Consider the following 18,087-nt stretch of genomic DNA (forward strand, 5'->3'; position numbering starts at 1 on the left):
AATTAAACCTATTCTGAATTTCACATGGAAGCGTTGGAAAGTATTTTTGGTTAACAAATTTTAAGTATTAATCATTTTACAAAATGTGTTAAATGATTTAATCTTTACCTGCTGTGAAGATGTAAAAATGTTTGATACATGCATGTCCTTTCAAGCACAACAGAATGTGGTCCTCATTCTTTCTTTCGCATTTGAACATTTTTGAAAAGCGCAAGCCCTTTGATCTTTTAGTACCCCTGGCAGTCAACCCCGCTTAAAAAAAGGGACACCAGCTCAAGTCATCATCTATGAATTACTGTATAAAAAATACTACTTCATGTATATGACCCCTGCTGGCAGTCCAGAGCTTTGTGACAGAAAATTGTGTTTGAACACAACTGTGGGCTTTAAAAAAAAATTTATGCATAACGTAGCTTCTACCCCACCAGCTCTGACTACAATATTCAAGGCTAAATTAGGCTTTTGGAGGTGACTATTTGATATCAGAATTTCATATTTCATTCCATGTCTCATCTTATTAAAATATTTTAAAGTATAAACAGGGCTGGAAATGAAGGAACTGAGTCCAGAGAGGAAATTTTAGAAGGGAAAAGTTCACCTGGCACAATCTGAGAGTGATCCTGAACCCTATTACTACCTCCAATACTCTGGAAATGCACATGCATCTAAAAAATGTTTGCCTTTAAAGGAAAACACCACCGTTTTTTAATATTTTACTATGTTTTTACCTCAAGGTAAATTAATACATACCTATCTTTTTTCAATGCATGCACTTTTAATCTTTATGCAGCGCATCTTGAATGTGTTAGCATTAAGTCTAGCCACATTCATTCCTTAGGATCCAAACAAGTTTTATTTTGTGCCACCACTTACTCGTGTAACTACTCATGTAACAGTCTTTAAATAAGGAAAACATGGAAGTGTTTGGTGGCTTCTAAATTTATCCCTGTTTGGAGCCATAGGAATGAATGGGGCTAGGCTAATTGATAACACAGGTACATAGTAATCTCAGAACATAGTAAACTATTGGAAAACTGTGGCGTTTTCCTTTAAATATTACATTAAAGTCTTTATTAACCTCTTCCTTCCAACAATCTTGCTGCTGGAATGGAACAAGTTTTAACAATTTTATCAAATTATTTGTTATTCAGTTCTAGCAATTATGAACCATCCTTAATTTTTTAAGATTATAAAATAAAAATAGTAAAAAAGCCTGCATTCAACATTAGATGTTTGACTCTGTTTGACTGAATTATTTAAAGTTTAAAAAACATCACAAAAAAACTTTCAAAAGTTATTTATTTAATTACGTAAGAAAATAAGACAAAGCAACAACATCCTCTTTCTTTTCCATGGCACACAAGGTGAAATTTATGCTAGTTTGGCAACAAATAGGAAAATAAACTTATAAAACATAGAAGCACAATGTATCCCACACTAACTCATAAACTATTTATATATCATATCTTGGGAATTTTATCTCCACATCAATCAACAAAACAGTAAACTGGAGCGGTAAACAACAACAAAAATATGCAAGTGTCATATGTATCTGAATGAAGTGTGAGCACGGGTTGATTTGCATAGCTTTAAGGAGTTTAAAACAATTGCTCTAGTGTTAGCTTTTTAACAACTAAACAACTGACTACATCCATATTTTGAAAGAGGGCACCGCTCTTAAGTCCAACAAATATCAGCACCTAACTTGCAGCTACTACGTGTTGCCTTAAGCCAATATCAAATGAGAACATCGCCGATTTGACTCATGCATTCTCACTTTCACATATTGGGTCTTCTTGGAAAAAAAAACTAAAATAGCAAACAAAGAACAATCAAATGAGCAAAAACAGCGACTTTTTCATAAGCCAGTTCGGTCAAACGAAAAATATGTAAACCTTACACAATTTATGCCGTAGCTGGATGTGGACATATCCACCCTAATAGCTTTTTAGTGGTCTGCGTTTATATCTTTTAAGGCTTGGAATGGGACTGTAGTGCCTGACTGCATTGGTCAATTATTAGGGTAGACAGAGCAGCATGAAACAAAAACGTTTTTAAATAAAGAGTCCAAGTAAAGTATTAGTTTGCCAAAAATTCTGTCTCTGAGAAAGGCAACTACCACATCGGTGTAAGTTTATCACTAGCTAGTGTGTTGTTAGTAAAGTATGACATTGCACAGGTGGAGCAAGAACAAGGTGTACGTTTGGAAGTTTCTTAACCAGAAACAGTTTATATGCAATCCATTTAAAGTTACTTTACAACATCTACACTGTTTCTGTGTGAACACTTAAATGTACTCTCTGTGCATCTATTCACCTTCAATACTACATATATTGTTATATTCAACACATTTTTGGGGTTGTGGGCATCAAAACACATCCATTGCGCTGTGAATACGATTATTTAGACTGATTCTAGATCAGGTATTTGAATGCAAGCTGCTTGATATTTAGGGTATGGATCTCCTGCTCCACCTGCTGGCTAAACGGTGTTGTGACTCGACCAGCGAGCCACCACCTTAATGGCTTATCCTTATCCATCTTACAGTTCAGTGAACTCTTAAAAGCCCCTGAGGTCACTTAAATGCATGCGTACGACATGTATATATACACACACATACACGCACAATTATAAGGTAAACATTTCCATCAGTATCCCCCACACGGAGCAAATAGGATAAGGCAGAGTGGCAGACTCAGGCTGTTTCTTCCGAAAACACAAAACTACTGTCTTTACCTTAAAAACGATGAAATCTAAAAGCAGGAAGACATACGGTGCTTCACTACGAACATAGAAGAACCTCACAGAACATTTGAAATTAGGGTTTGATGCCCTTGACTGAACAAAATAATGTAAGCATCACATTTATAAAAATAGAATTAAATAGAATAGTACTGAAATATAGTATTGTTACACTTTGATGGTTAGCCTTTTGTGCGTGCAAGAACTGAATGGTATAACCTTTCTAAACATAGGAACTTACTTAAGGAAGTGAGAGTTCAGGCTTTTCAGGCCAATGACTAGATAATTGGAAATGCAAATCCTTTTCAAACAGAAGAGCTTGGTTGAATTTATGCAGCATGCTTTGAACTTTCACTAAAACAGGAATGGTTAAGTCCTGCAAGCCACATATACATGAGCTGGACTTATCATGAAAGATGGACAGTTATTATGCCTCAGTTACAACATGAAAAAACTAGCACAAAAGACAAAAACTTCTGTGTTTTCTCAATGTAGACTGTGTCTGCCAGGCTGAGTGAAGGTGTATGTGGTGAATGTGGTGGTGGATGTGGACAGCTGTGATGATGTTGGTGCTACTCCCTCTTGTCAGATGCTTTAGACTGTTCCCTCTGGATCATGCAGCGGCGGACGATGCTGTCGAAGCTGCCCAGGTAGAAGAGAGCAATGGTGCGAAACAGCCCCATGGTCACGATCTGAACAGGATGAAAGAATATTACCAGTTTAATATTATATAACATGATTACATGTTGTTCCAGTTAAAACTCATTCAGTCCTTTACAAAACAGGCTATCGGGCAATATTTTATGTATTTTAATGATTATTTGTTAAAGGGATAGTTCAGCCAAAAACGATATTAAACCCATGATTTACTCACCCCCAAGCTGTCCAAGTTGCATATGTCCATCGTTTTTCAGACAAACACATTTTCGGATATTTTAGAATTTTTTTTTAGATCTTTCAGTTGATTAAATGCAGGGTTCTAAATTAACTTTTTTGACCACCAGCCAAAGTGGCTGGTAACTTTCTAAAGTTACCAGCCAATCAGCATTTCCACTAGCCAAATTTTTTCCGGTGAAAATAAGAGAAATTATGAGTGCCACTGAATGCAACAATGATTTGTTTTTTTTCTTTCGCGTGCATGAGACAATCCTGACAAAACATGACAACATTTTTGTGATGAAACATAAGATTTCTTCATTTCTCTGTCGATAGACATAAAGCTTTACTGGGGCACATGCCCCCCATTTTTTGCTGACTTTTTTTGAAAGCCTGCTGTGTGCAAGTATACAATGTCCTTTGCTTAACCCACTATTCTACAGTGCAACAGTTACTGTGAAAGATTTATATGTATTTAATAATATTTAAGTATAATCTTCATCATACCTAACATTATTAACATGTTTGGAGGCATACATGGCAGAAAATGTTTGGTAATAATGACAGCAGAGAAATATTTTCTACATTATACAATGATAGCAATGATTAATAACTTATTTTTACAAGAATATTTTAAGAAACCAGTCATTTTATGACTGCTATACTAAATAATCTAAATCACAGTTACTGCTAACTGTTATGCAAGTTAGTGTCCTAGAGTTAAATATTAGTAAACTAAATATTAATTTCATATCTGCAAATACAGAACAGTATAACACATACATCTGTGGATTTTCTCAGCAACAATGCAATCCTATAGACTTGACAAAAGGTTTTCCTGAGATTTTTCCTCTAATGTTTGAGACCTGACAGAGTGAGGATGTAGTTTGTCTTACCTCCCTTAATCTCATCATCTTTCCTTTCTGCTTCCCTTTCCCTGCTTTGCAAAAAAACATTTCTGATGTCCATCTACAGAAGCCAATAATGATCGAGTAAAAATAAGATTAGCATTATGATTTAGAAACTTACTTCTCGTCATGTTTTCATAATTACTCATTCGCGTGGCGTCCCCTTTTGGATGCAGTTGCGCGCGCGGAGGAACGCAAAGACGCGCGTGGACATGGATACATGCATGCACACGTCCGTGCGACTGCTTCGTCGCTTTACAAGCGTAAATTGGTTAACTACATTGCATATAGATCTGTTTTTACCGCTATTTTCTTTGTTAAGGAATACACTAGTTAACTGCTAAAATTTAAACTTGAGATTTACACATGGGCACAAAAGATTTACACTGGATCACCTGCCCCAGTAAAGGGGTGTGGCGACACCGCTGTCTTTTAGTCTATCCTCCCTGCTCTGCCCGTTCGTTCTCCATGGTTTCTCGCGCTGGTTTCGCTGCAAACTGCGCAGCCAATTGGCGTATAAACATCATCACGTATTACGGCACAGTGTTCATGGGAAATGTCCTGCCAGAGGGATAAATGACCGAGAACGAAGCTTTATGTATCTTGCATGCAATGCCTCATGCATCACCGGCCAAACTGGCTAGTAAGTTTTTATTAACACCCGCCAAAATGAATTTTAACCCGCATTTGGCGGGTTGGCGGGTGTTAATTTAGAACCCTGATTAAATGTAATGTTACGGGGTCCAGCCATAGTCCACGACCTTCAAGTCCAAAAAAAGTGTGTCCATCCTTCACAAATTAAATCCAAACGGCTCCAGGATGATAAACAAAGGTCTTCTGAGGGTAATCCGCCCGGTGTTGTTGTAGAAATATCCATATTTAAAATTTTATTAACGTAATTAACTACCTTCCGGTAGCGCCGCCATCTTAGTCTCATCCGCATTCAGGATGGGAGCTTACGCAGCGTACAGAGGTTTCTCTGCTGCTGCTCTGTGCCCCCGCCCTCCGAATTTGTCATACGTCACTAAGAAAAGTGCGTACACTACGCTAATACTCTCTCCTGAGTCTAAGATGGCGGCGCTACCGGAAGGTAGTTAATTACGTTAATAAAATTTTAAATATGGATATTTCTACAACAACACCGCACGGATTACCCTCAGAAGACCTTTGTTTATCATCCTGGAGCCATTTGGATTTAATTTGTGAAGGATGGACGCACTTTTTTTGGACTTGAAGGTCGTGGACTATGGCTGGACCCCGTAACATTACATTGAATCAACTGAAAGATCTAAAACATTTTCTAAAATATCCGAAAATGTGTTTGTCTGAAAAACGATGGACATATGCAACTCGGACAGCTTGGGGGTGAGTAAATCATGGGTTTAATATCGTTTTTGGCCGAACTATCCCTTTAATGTAAACTTATTGTGATTAGCCCCCAATTGTCACAAAGTTTCCACGTGCGTGCATGCAAGCTGCAAGTAAATGTAATTTCAGCAAATGCAGGAGAGGATTTAAGTTGTACTTCATTATGAAACCAAAAACAACTAGAGATTTCTGTTTAAAGAACTGTGGGCTACCAGTCACAAGTATGTGATTGTTACAAGTGCACAACTACGATGTAGGCCTATACAGGAATTCATTGATGCTCCAAGAAACCACACACAATATTTGAACAGGGTTCCCCCAGGTCCTTGAAATCTTTCAAAGTTTGTGAATCTGGGGGAAAAAATTCAAGGGCCTGGGAAGTTTTTGAAAATAAACATTCATAGATACAGGTCAATGAAAGTGCTTGAATCTATTTTATGCAAGAAGTTTTCTGGAAAAAATCCATATTATTCTCGATGTAGTGTAGGATAATATCATAAAAATTCTAGACTTTTTAAGCACACATGCTAAACTGTTTGCTTTAAATGCATATATCTTCTGTATGCGAATGTTGATTCTTACCAAAATGACTTTTTGCATAGTTGTGTTTAACACATGAAAACATCTCTGGTTACGTATGTAACTGTCCCTGAGAAGGGAACGAGACGCTGCGTCTACCCTGCCATACTGCGTCTCTGTAACGCCGTCTTTGGCAATATTTCAGATAGCGATATACTTCCTGGCTCCTGCATCACCCTGTCTTTGTTGTAATGTTAAGCCTCGCCATTGGTTGAATTTGATAGACACATTCAGACGCACTTACCCCTGGAGGCGTCCCCAAAGTGTCACGGCAGTGATGCAGCGCGAGTTCCCTCGAAAGGGAACTGTAACAATGTATCTTAAAGCTGCCGTCGGCAACTCTAGAGGATTGAGCTGATTTCAAAACTACAATTTCATGTCCCTCCCCAACTACCACAGAGCAACCTCCCTTCGAGCTCGTCCTCATCAGTGCGTGTGCACCAGTATTATTGTGAACACATACTTAGATTCCTTACATAAAAATCAGAAATACAATCAATGGTTGATAAAGCACAATTACCAGCTTGAACCCTTTAAAATCTCGTAGATTCCTCCACATTTCAAATTCCGGTCTGATTTTGAACCCAGTTTTAATACGGGCACGGTGGCTTTCTATCTTTGTTTCCTTTTTTTTATTGGTTGTTTTCCAAGCTCTGGTTGTTAACCGAGGAATCGGAAGTTTGTTAGTAAAAGCTCTCTCCGCACTCACGCTACGTTCAATCCAACACAATGTGGAGCGTGCAGGAACTGTGATTAACAGGCAGATTTTACACAGCCCTGCGCTGATTGGACCAAATGAACCGGCAGCGGTGGATTTTTTCAAAACAAATAACAGACTCTAGATGGAGCTTGAACCACAGTTTTTTTTCTTAAACAGTCTAATTTATGTTGTTCTATAGGAGCATAGTGTTCAGTGAATATGATAAAAAAATATGATCAAAAAAGTTCCCGACCGCAGCTTTAAAAGGTAACACGATGTAACCCTGCTCTTACTTGAAATGTGTCCCCACATTTAGTCTTTGAATTTGAGGGTAATGGACCTGGAAAGTCCTTGAAAGGTCCTTGAATTTGAAGTTAACTAAGGGAACCCTGTTTGAAGGTTTATATTCATTTCTAAGCTTGATAATTTGTATAAATTAATATTTTATCTTGCAGAATACTGTATTTAGGCTCATAAATGACTCAGTTTGATACTTCTGATAACATTTAATTGCTTTACTTAATAAACATATGTGAGCTGTGACTACATCTTATGTACTTTAAAGAATTTTGAATAATTTAACTTGTACAATTTCAAGGAGAGTTTAAATTTCAAGTAAAACGGAGAAAAGGCAGTAGGATTAGTCTCACGGGGTCGTTTCACAGATCCTTTCAGTGTTGAGAAAAGGAAAAACTGGGCAAAAAGTCAAGAGGCTCATTAAAATCTTCAAAGGAAAGATCTAAGACCAAGACCACAGACTCAAATAGCCCTGCAAAGGTTGAATGCAAAACATGGCGATGTGTCTAAAATATGAAGTTCAGGCAGGATGATGAAAGGGACATGATGCAATAATCATTTATCAAAAGAGGAGGAGTCATTACATCTTCCAGCATATGAGCATGCATACACAGAATCCACACCATCATTCCCAACCGTACTCTGCATTTTTATTTCTAAAACTATTTAGCTAATATGATCCATACATTTTAGAATGTAATGAATATAAACATCTGCATTTTGCAGATGCTTTTATCCAGATTGACTCACAATCCATTCATGGGACTTAAATCTATAACCTGCTGATAATGCAATGGTCTACAATTGAGCAATTGGAAGTATGTAAAACCACAGAAATATACAGTAGGAGCAAATAAAATTAGGGTGTTTGTGATGGTGGGCTGTACCTGCTGCAGTCCCTCAGTTATGGAGGTGACAGGTGACATTCCACAGGTAAGAGCTGAGAGCATGTAGCCATCAGGACCAATCGAGCTGGTGAAGTTTCCTTGCTGTGATTGGAGAGGAAGCATAGAAACCACATTAGACAGGCAATTGGAAAACTACTCAACTAATCCCAAGTCATTTCCACTTACCACAGCATCCCTAACCACAATTTTCGCCACTTGCTCTGGCTGACAGACTCCTGACGTTTCTGAAATTAACCTGGTCTCCAGAGGCTGCCAATCAGAAAAACAAAAACAGACTAAACACATGCAGTCAATAACTTTAGTGTTTTACTCAGCATTCCTTTGGGCGGGGAAAAACAGCTCTTGTTGCAGCTCTTCATATTTCCTCATTTGATAAGTAGGAAAAAAGCCTCCGTTTTAAAAAAGTGATCTTTTATTCAGTATTCCAAGTAAAATATTTAGCGACTGATTCTATTAAATGCAAAACATGTATTTTCTTACCTTAGTCTTATTCTCCTCTGCCAAACCTGGTGTGTCTGTGTCTGGAGGAAACGCCAGAGTAACATAGATGTTATAGGGCTTCATCTGACAAAGAACAAATAGAAAAAAAAGTTAGATTTTTGTGTGAATTTATTTAAAGTAGTAACTATAGAGAGCTTGCACATACCTCCATCTGCAAGGCCTCAGCCAGTCCACGTAGAGCGAATTTGGACGGCGAGTAGGCTGTGTAGCCAAAGAGGCCGATCTGCCCCGCTTGTGATGACACAAACATGATACGGCCCATCCGCCTTTCCTTCATGGTGGTGATCACTGCGCGCGTGGGGTAAACGCTGCCTAGATAGTTTACCTCCATTAATCTCTGTTAAGCAAAATATATGAAAGGGTCTTATACAAGGCAAAGAAAATTCCCTTTATAAATATATAAACCTTTTAAATTTTTTAGGAAAATATTCCTTACTTAGGAAAATAATGTAATGTATGTTATAATGTATTTACAAATACAGAGTATACTGTTTATACCTTAAAACGGTCCACTTCAACTTCCTCAAACTTTCCAGATATAGCTGTCCCGGCACAGTTCACTAGCATATCCACAGGGCCCAGCTTCTCCTGGGCCTGCAAAATAAATGCAAACACACATCAGCGTAAATCACAAACCATTATACCACACATAATACACTAGTTCATATTTGTAAACAATAAGCAGAATAACTATTAATGTGGAATATGAGTAAAATGATGAATAGGCTAAACATACTTGCTTTATGACACTCTCCACTTCGCTGTAGCCCTTTGACACATCAACAGAAATGCACAGCACCACCTACAAAAGACCGTATCAGTAATATAATAAATAATGGTCTTAAATCTTTAATAGGTTGTTGTGTCATTTACATTAAAGTTATGGATTTTGCAGAAAAAGCAACTTGAGAGTCAAGGTATACATTGTTTTTGGTTGTGTGTACTCATGTTCTTAGTGTTCCTAGCACTTACAACCAATTGAGCTACAGGAAAGCATACCTAAAAAAATCATTACCTTATGTAAAAACACTTAAAACCTACAGACCAAATTATGGTATGCAATCTGAATGTATGTAAAAGTACATACTTGCTTATCGTTGATGGCACATTTCTCCACTTCTTTTTTCGCCTGAACCAGTTTTTGCTGTAAGAGAATATGTACATTTGTGTTTACTGCATGTATAAGGCTTATGGTTTTTAGAGTATGGGCTGCAACAGCTAAACGAAAAGTCGATATTCAATAATGAAAAAATACATTCAACAGACATCATTGTCGATTTTGGTCTGCGAGTTTGGTCTGTGATGTCACTTGCCCACTGTCCCATTGCAACAGCATGTGCTGTGGAGAGGTGTGTCTGTACCACACAGTGCACAGCACACTCCTTGTTTATACCATAGATATGTATACATAGATGTGTCATTTGATCGCTCCATATATGTAGACCATAGACTGTAAAAAAAGATGGACGACGCCTGTTCGCTCTCTTCCATTGGTTTATGCTGGAACTAAACTATCCCACTCTATTGCTGCGAGCCCCCAGCTTTCAACCAGAAAACGGCAAGCCCCACAACCACCAAAGCCAGTGGGCCCAGTTCCCCCTCCTCGCCCTATGAGAGCTCTTCGGTCTCAGACACAACGCCAAGACACACACCCTCCTCCATCTACTGTAGGTGAACCAAAAACAACTGATAATGGCTCTCAGTGATGTGTGTCGAGTTCCTGCTATGAAAATACTAATACTTTTATCAAATGTTTACAAAAGCAGGAACTCAGTGTGCCTATATCTTTCTCTATTTCTGTTTTAGTACATGATAGAAAGTGTAAGGCTAGATCAAATCGTGTGGCAAATCAATCTAATCTGCTGCCTGTGACTTGTCAAACTAAGATCTCTGTTAGGGAAAAAAATTGTACTGTTAAGGTAGCACTTTTAAATATATGTTCACTTAAAAACAAATCACTTCTAGTCAGCGACTAAATAGCCACAAACAACCTGGATTTTATGTTTCTAAATGAAACATGGCTAGAAGAAAGCTACAGTGCAACAGTCCTTAATGAAACAGCCCCTCCTAACTTTACTTTTTTGAGTTTCTGCAGAACTGCTAGGAGAGGTGGAGGTCTAGCTGCTCTTTTTAAAGATGTCTATCAATGTAAGCAAGTGTCATTTGGAAATTACCCGTCTTTTGAACATCTAGGTATTGTGTTGAAAGGTACCCCACGCATTCTACTGATCATTATTTACAGGCCCCCAAAATACTCTCCAGCATTTGTTGAGGACTTTACAGAACTGTTATCAATGATTTCCTCAGAGTTTGACTGTTTTGCTATTGCTGGAGATTTTAACATTCACATAGATAAGCCAGACAGTATTATGGCAAAAGATGTCACAGCTGTTTTAAATACTTTTGATCTGACTCAACATGTACATGGACCCACACACAATCGTGGACACACTCTAGATTTAATTATCAGTAAGGGTGTAAACATTTCATCAATTATTATTAAGGATGTGGCACTGTCTGATCATTTCTGTATTTTCTTTGATATATTAATCTCTCCTACTATTGAAACTAGATCTGTGTCTGTCAAAAAGAGATCCTTAAATGAGAACACCAGTGTGCTATTTATGAAGGCTATATCTTTAACACCAAGCATATCTGCAGACTCTGTTGATTTTCTCCTTGATTCCTTTAATTCGAAAGTTAAGAGTGCAATCGATGATATTGCTCCTGTAAAAGTCATGAAGATGAATGGCAGGCAAAAATCACCTTGGAGAAACTCAACAGCGGTGTGGAATATGAAGAGACAATGCAGAAAAGCTGAGCGCATATGGCGGAAGACAAAACTTGTAGTCCATTATAATATCTATAAAGACAGCCTTCGTGCTTTCAGTGTGGAACTAGGCAAAGCTAGACAGACTTTCTTTTCAAATATTATAAACAAAAACATAAATAACACACGCACTCTTTTTGCTACTATAGAGAGACTAACAACCCCCCCAAGTCACATTCCAAGTGAAATGCTCTCAGACAGCAAATGTAGTGAGTTTGCTAACTTCTTCTCTGAGAAAATCAATAATATCAGAAAGGTGATCAGCACATCCTTGAGCTGCGCCGGGGTCAGACAAATCAGACCACAACATCAGAAAGTAGTTACGATGTCTGACTTCGAAGCAGTTGATGGTAAAATTTTGGAAGAAACAGTACAGCATCTTAAAACATCAACCTGCGCCCTTGACACACTCCCAACATCTTTTTTCAAAAGTGTCTTTAACTGTTTAGAAGCAGATCTCCTAAAAGTGGTAAATTCATCACTTATCTCTGGGACTTTTCCAAAGTCCCTGAAAACTGCAGTTATTAAGCCCCTCCTGAAAAAGAGCAACCTAGATAACACTGTATTGAGCAACTACAGACCAATCTCAAATCTTCCTTTCATAGGCAAGATCATTGAAAAAGTTGTTTTCAATCAGCTGAACAAATTCTTAATTTCTAATGATTACTTTGACATTTTTCAATCTGGTTTTCGACCGCACCACAGTACAGAGACAGCGCTCATAAAGATAATAAATGATATTCGCCTCAATACAGACACAGGCAAACTATCAGTGCTGGTGCTACTCGACCTCAGTGCTGCTTTTGACACTGTCGATCACAACATACTTCTTGACCGGCTGGAAAACTGGGTCGGGCTTTCTGGGATGGTCCTAAAATGGTTCAGGTCATACTTAGAAGGGAGAGGTTATTATGTAAGTATAGGTGGCCATAAATCTGAGTGGACATCCATGACATGCGGAGTCCCGCAAGGCTCAATTCTAGCGCCACTCCTGTTCAACCTGTATATGCTCCCACTAAGCCAAATAATGAGAGAGAATCAAATTGCCTACCACAGTTATGCAGACGACACTCAGATCTACTTAGCTCTATCCCCTAATGACTACAGCCCCATTGACTCCCTGTGCAAATGCATTGATGAAGTTAACAGTTGGATGTGCCAAAACTTTCTTCAGTTAAACAAAGAGAAAACTGAAGTCATTGCGTTTGGAAACAAAGATGAAGTGCTCAAGGTGAATGCATACCTTGACACTAGGGGTCAAACAACTAAAAATCAAGTCAGGAATCTTGGTGTGATTCTGGAGTCTGACCTTAGTTTCAGTAGTCATGTCAAAGCAATAACTAAATCAGCATACTATCATCTCAAAAATATCGCAAGAATTAGATGCTTTGTCTCCAGACAAGACTTGGAGAAACTTGTGCATGCTTTCATCACCAGCAGGGTGGATTATTGTAATGGCCTCCTCACTGGCCTCCCCAAAAAGACCATTAGACAGCTCCATCTCATTCATAACGCTGCTGCCAGGATTCTGAGCAGAACCAGAAAATATGAACATATCACACCAGTCCTCAGGTCTCTACACTGGCTACCAGTTACATTTAGGATTGATTTTAAAGTATTATTAATGGTATATAAATCACTCAGTGGACTAGGACCTCAATACATTGCTGATATGCTCATTGAATATAAACCCATCAGATCACTCAGATCATTAGGATCACATCAGCTAGAAATACCAAGGGTTCACTCAAAGCAAGGAGAGTCAGCTTTTAGCTATTATGCCAGTCGCAGCTGGAACCAGCTTCCAGAAGAGATCAGATGTGCTCCAATAGTAGTCACATTCAAATCCAGACTCAAAACACATCTGTTTAGCTATGCATTTACTGAATGAGCACTATGCTGCGTCCGAACTGATTGCACTATATTATATATGCACTATTTTAATTTTTTTTTCTCTTGATTTTATTCTTAATTTTTAACTGTTTTATACTTTTATTCCTGTTTTATTCTTTTTCACACATTTAAACAGTTTTTATTAAAATCACATTTATTTTCTTTTAATTGATATTTTAAATTCATGTATCTTTGATTTTTGTTTTCTCATTTCTATGTAAAGCACTTTGAATGACCTTTGTGTATGAAATGTGCTATACAAATAAACTTGCCTTGCCTTGCCTTGCCTTGCCTTCCATTGGTGAAAAGTGAAGCCGCCAGTGTCCCCATATGGCGCTGACATCTTGGGTCTTGAGTCTGCGCAGTAGCGATTTCGGGACCAGTCATGCGCAGTAGTGAGCAGGAAGTGAAGCCGCGAAATCAAAACCCCGCCCTCGCTCTCGTAGAATGCGCATATCACACGATATCACAGCTGTCAATCATGACGTGACACCACCGTTTTTATATCATTAAATAACTAACTAAACACAAACTTATTTTAAAAACAAACATTTGAATTTACATCGGTGTGATAAAAACTACAATAAATGACAGAAATCAGGTTCGGAAAAAAGATAATTGAAGTGTAATTAATTTTTTTTGTTGGTCTCAAGTCCCATTGAATAACATGGGGAGGCGGGGTTTATGACCTATACTGGGACCAGTCATTGGGGGGCGATTGAGACGTTTTGGCTTCACTTTTCAGGGCTTGTGCGGCATGCTTGATGTAGACCAGCATTTTACGCGTGTCCAGCATATTAGAGCTGTCCTGATGCAGATGTCAATCACAGCTTTTCAGGATACATTGAGCAGCCTTTGGTTGTAAATCTTAAAACGATTTATATTCCCGAGAAATAGGATTACTTTTCACAGATGAGCATGTGTTGTTTTTGTATATAGACCCTTTAACTTTTGGGCCACAATGATGATGTGGTATGCGTGCGCAGTTTGGCAACGGAAGTATGGCAAGAATCAGAAGTGAAACAAAACAGACAGAGAAAGTTATTTTAAAAAGTTGACTTATCAACTTTTTCAACACAGCTGCCAGATCCGTGTACTATAGTGGAGTGGATAGAAGACGTTAGCAGATGGCCAAATATAAAGTGGCCAGATACCGTTTTAATAAACTTTCTGAGTTGCTAACACGTAAGAACCAACGGTTCTTACATGGGCTGTTAAAAGGTCTATGTATTAACTCAGTATTATGCATTTTTAACAGATTTTTTATTAGCGTCTTTGTGTAGTAAATGCCGCTCCATATAAAAGCAGGTAATGGCAATTTAATACTAATCAGGGAACCGGCTTTACTGACAAGATGCGCATGACAATCACATGCAATTTATCGCGCAGCCTACATTTAACCCGCAGGAAAAACAATCCGTGATTGTCCGGGAAACTGGTTTACATAATGCCTTGGACGTTCCAATATGGCGGATGACTTGCATATAACGGCCCAAATAAAGATGCCAGCCAGTGCATTTCTCATGATTTTCACAAAAGTTTAATGCCTTCCAGAAAATGTTCTTCTTTAAAAGTAAAAACATTCAATATATCAAATGAAAGAACAGACCCTCTGCTTTCAAACAAAAAAAGTGTAATCCTACCTTGATTAGTTCTCTTCTTATCACCTCTCAAATATGGGTAGGTTTCTTGAAAAACACCAAATTTTGAGCAAAAAGCTCAGATAATCCCATTTTTGTGAAGGACTTTTGATAGAGATCAGCTTCAGAATGATCCACAAAACATACACGGAGATCTTACTCTTTCATGTGAGGTGTTTCTCTGGCGAAAAATAGCGGTATTGCGAATTGCCAGAAAAACTCGTCATTGGCAAGGAAGCGTTTTCTCAAAGTTGACGAGTTAACTCGTAGGGGAAAGAGTTAAAGACGCAACTACGTCCATGAAAGAGCACAATGATTGACAGGATGATAGCGGAGACAAAAGGGCAATGTTTGTTAATAAAGGTTTTCTTCTTTAAATGTAAGTGACGGTGTCTTTGTTTGGAGCAGATGCGCCTAATTATATAAACACAGCTCATACTGTTGCAATGGGACGGTGGGCAAGTGATGTCATAATTAGTAATGACGTTTGTTTAACGCTATATTCATTATCAAATATTATCAACTATTCGTTAAGTTGTTCCAGCCCTATTTCAAATGCATCAACAAGAATCTAACATTATCAGAATGTAACAGAATAATATATTATAATTAGTATAATTATAATTGGCATCCAATTACAAATACATTTTTAATATAAAGATTTACTGATACTGAGAAACAGTAACAAAATTGAGACAGACCTCATCTCGTGCCACCAGTGTAATGAAGGCACCTTGTTTGTAGCATTCCATAGCAATACACTTCCCAATCCCACTGCTGCCTCCAGTCACCTAATAATTGACAGAGCATTCACATCTTAATACAATCCATAAATCACACTTCATATTTTACGGATGTAAATAGATGTGCAAACACGTCTGAGAGATAACAACACATTAACAGAACATCTGTCCTGAAATGTCTTTTTTCTGCTCTATTATATACACTTGAAGAGGTGAGTTTAGTAGTAGACCTACAATATGAAAGACTGCAGAAAAAAATCAAGGTGAAAAATCCACACAAGCCAACCAACATACAAAAATTGGGTTCACAGATGTTTACACTGCAAGATGCCAATGAACTTCCACTTGTGCTTCAGTCCTCATACACTGTGTACACTGGAGTGCAATGGTTGGATTATATAAAGGTTGTAATAAATATACTTTAATCATATGTAAAATGTCTTACACTTGTAAACCCACCACTTGTACATAACTGAATATTTTTCAATAAACAATATTGCACCTTAAAATAGAGTAGGTCAGTACCATCAGAAGACAGGCACTGTCTATGTCTATTTTAAATTCTCTTTTACTTCAAATTAAAGGATGTAATGACAATTATACTGAAACTCACGTTAGTCAGCATAGCAGGGCAGGTATCAGCTGCCTCTAATACTATAAGTATGTTGTTTTATACATATATATTTCAAGCAAAGTTATTTGAACTTACCACTACATGGGCCCCGTTGAGTTTGAGTGGTTTTGGACTTATTAACGGAGATATCATGTACAGGAGAAGTACGAATGCCACTATGAAAGCAGCCACTATCAGAAACATAATGAAGGGCAGAAGTAGCCACCAGGAGTTAAATGAAAGCCAGTCTGAGAGCGTGGAGTTGATTAAATCCTCAGAGGACATGGGTCAACCTGATGCTGCTGACGTTAGCTCACAAGCTAAATGTCCAAATACAGTCACTCCCCCTTCTCGCTGACAGGCGAAAACGGGCCTTTAGACGAGCTGTTTGTGGTTTTAAAATATCTGGCAATGTGTTAAAAGCCTGTGCAGGGAAGATAAGAAATAAGGTAAAGTCACACGACTGTCAAAGCTAACTCTTTTCGTCACAACATAAACCAAAACACAGAATCGTGCATCCCTGTGGGACGTTGCGCTTGTAAGGTAAAGTTATGGGAAGTGTAGTCTTTTAAACTTCCGCTTCCGCTACAGAACGTCACTCGTGCGATGAAATAAGACTACAAGTTCCAAAGTTCAATACCGTTTTCGTCATCGTTTGACAGTTATTGAAAACCCATAATAACTGTCATATTGTTAATAAAGATAACAGTTTTAAAGCAGTGAAATTGTACTTTAATGGTGCTTTGATCGATTTTTAAACTTTAACCAAAATTAGCCGCGTTATTGGACCCACCAAGTTTTTTCCCTCCTAGACCGCGCCTTCCATTCATTTCGCAGTAAACCTGATCAAAACAGAACGCAAAAATGATTGACAGGCAAAGAACGTCTCTGGTTGGCTACAAAAGTTAGCTCCTCCCTCGACTCGCTCTTACCTTGTTCTAGAGCTGACACAAGAGACTATTTTTCCAGTGTTCTGGCGATCCTACCACATAGAAAAATGTGGTCCAACTTTGTCCAAGATTATTAGGCAATGATCGTAGGATGATGTGACAGTTGTTATCCATGAGAGTAGTTTTTAGGTAGGAGGGACATAATATTAAAGGGGACAGAGAATGAAAAAACATTTTTACCTCGTCTTCGTTGAATAATGGTAGTCTACCTGCATTCACAAACATACAAAAAGTGCTAGACATGTAAACATCTCAGTCTCATAGAAATTCCTCTTTTAGAAACGCCAGGGCCCAATCTGAAAAACTGATGCTTATTACATCACAGGCATCTAACTGCCCCTCCACTTTAAAATAATTGGCTAAATTTTTTGAGTGGCAGCAAAGTCAGCCAATCAGTAATGAGATTGCAAGTTAAGCCAGTATGGGGGAGCCAAATAGGTTCAAAACAACTTGTTTAAAATCCCCCACCATAATGGAGCTATCTGAGAGAGGTTTTTAGGAAGCTTCTAAGGCATTATAGACCCAAACAAAAAATGTTG

General features: G+C 38.1%; 1 protein-coding gene across 1 annotated transcript; it reads right to left on the reverse strand.

The window, feature by feature from the left end:
- Nucleotides 1–1,282: 1,282 nt before the first annotated feature.
- On the reverse strand, nucleotides 1,283–17,146 carry kdsr (3-ketodihydrosphingosine reductase). The gene is made up of 10 exons (XM_065268312.1): nucleotides 16,695–17,146; nucleotides 15,944–16,033; nucleotides 9,967–10,023; nucleotides 9,616–9,681; nucleotides 9,378–9,473; nucleotides 9,025–9,216; nucleotides 8,859–8,942; nucleotides 8,544–8,627; nucleotides 8,358–8,459; nucleotides 1,283–3,434 (listed from the first exon to the last, which is right to left on the reverse strand). Exons 1-10 carry the CDS (start codon nucleotides 16,881–16,883, stop codon nucleotides 3,315–3,317), a joined length of 1,080 nt encoding a protein of 359 aa, XP_065124384.1. The 5' UTR covers nucleotides 16,884–17,146; the 3' UTR covers nucleotides 1,283–3,314.
- Nucleotides 17,147–18,087: the final 941 nt, after the last annotated feature.

This window comes from Paramisgurnus dabryanus, chromosome 6 (genome assembly GCF_030506205.2).
Source record: "Paramisgurnus dabryanus chromosome 6, PD_genome_1.1, whole genome shotgun sequence".
In the NCBI taxonomy this organism is placed as follows: Eukaryota; Metazoa; Chordata; class Actinopteri; order Cypriniformes; family Cobitidae; genus Paramisgurnus; species Paramisgurnus dabryanus.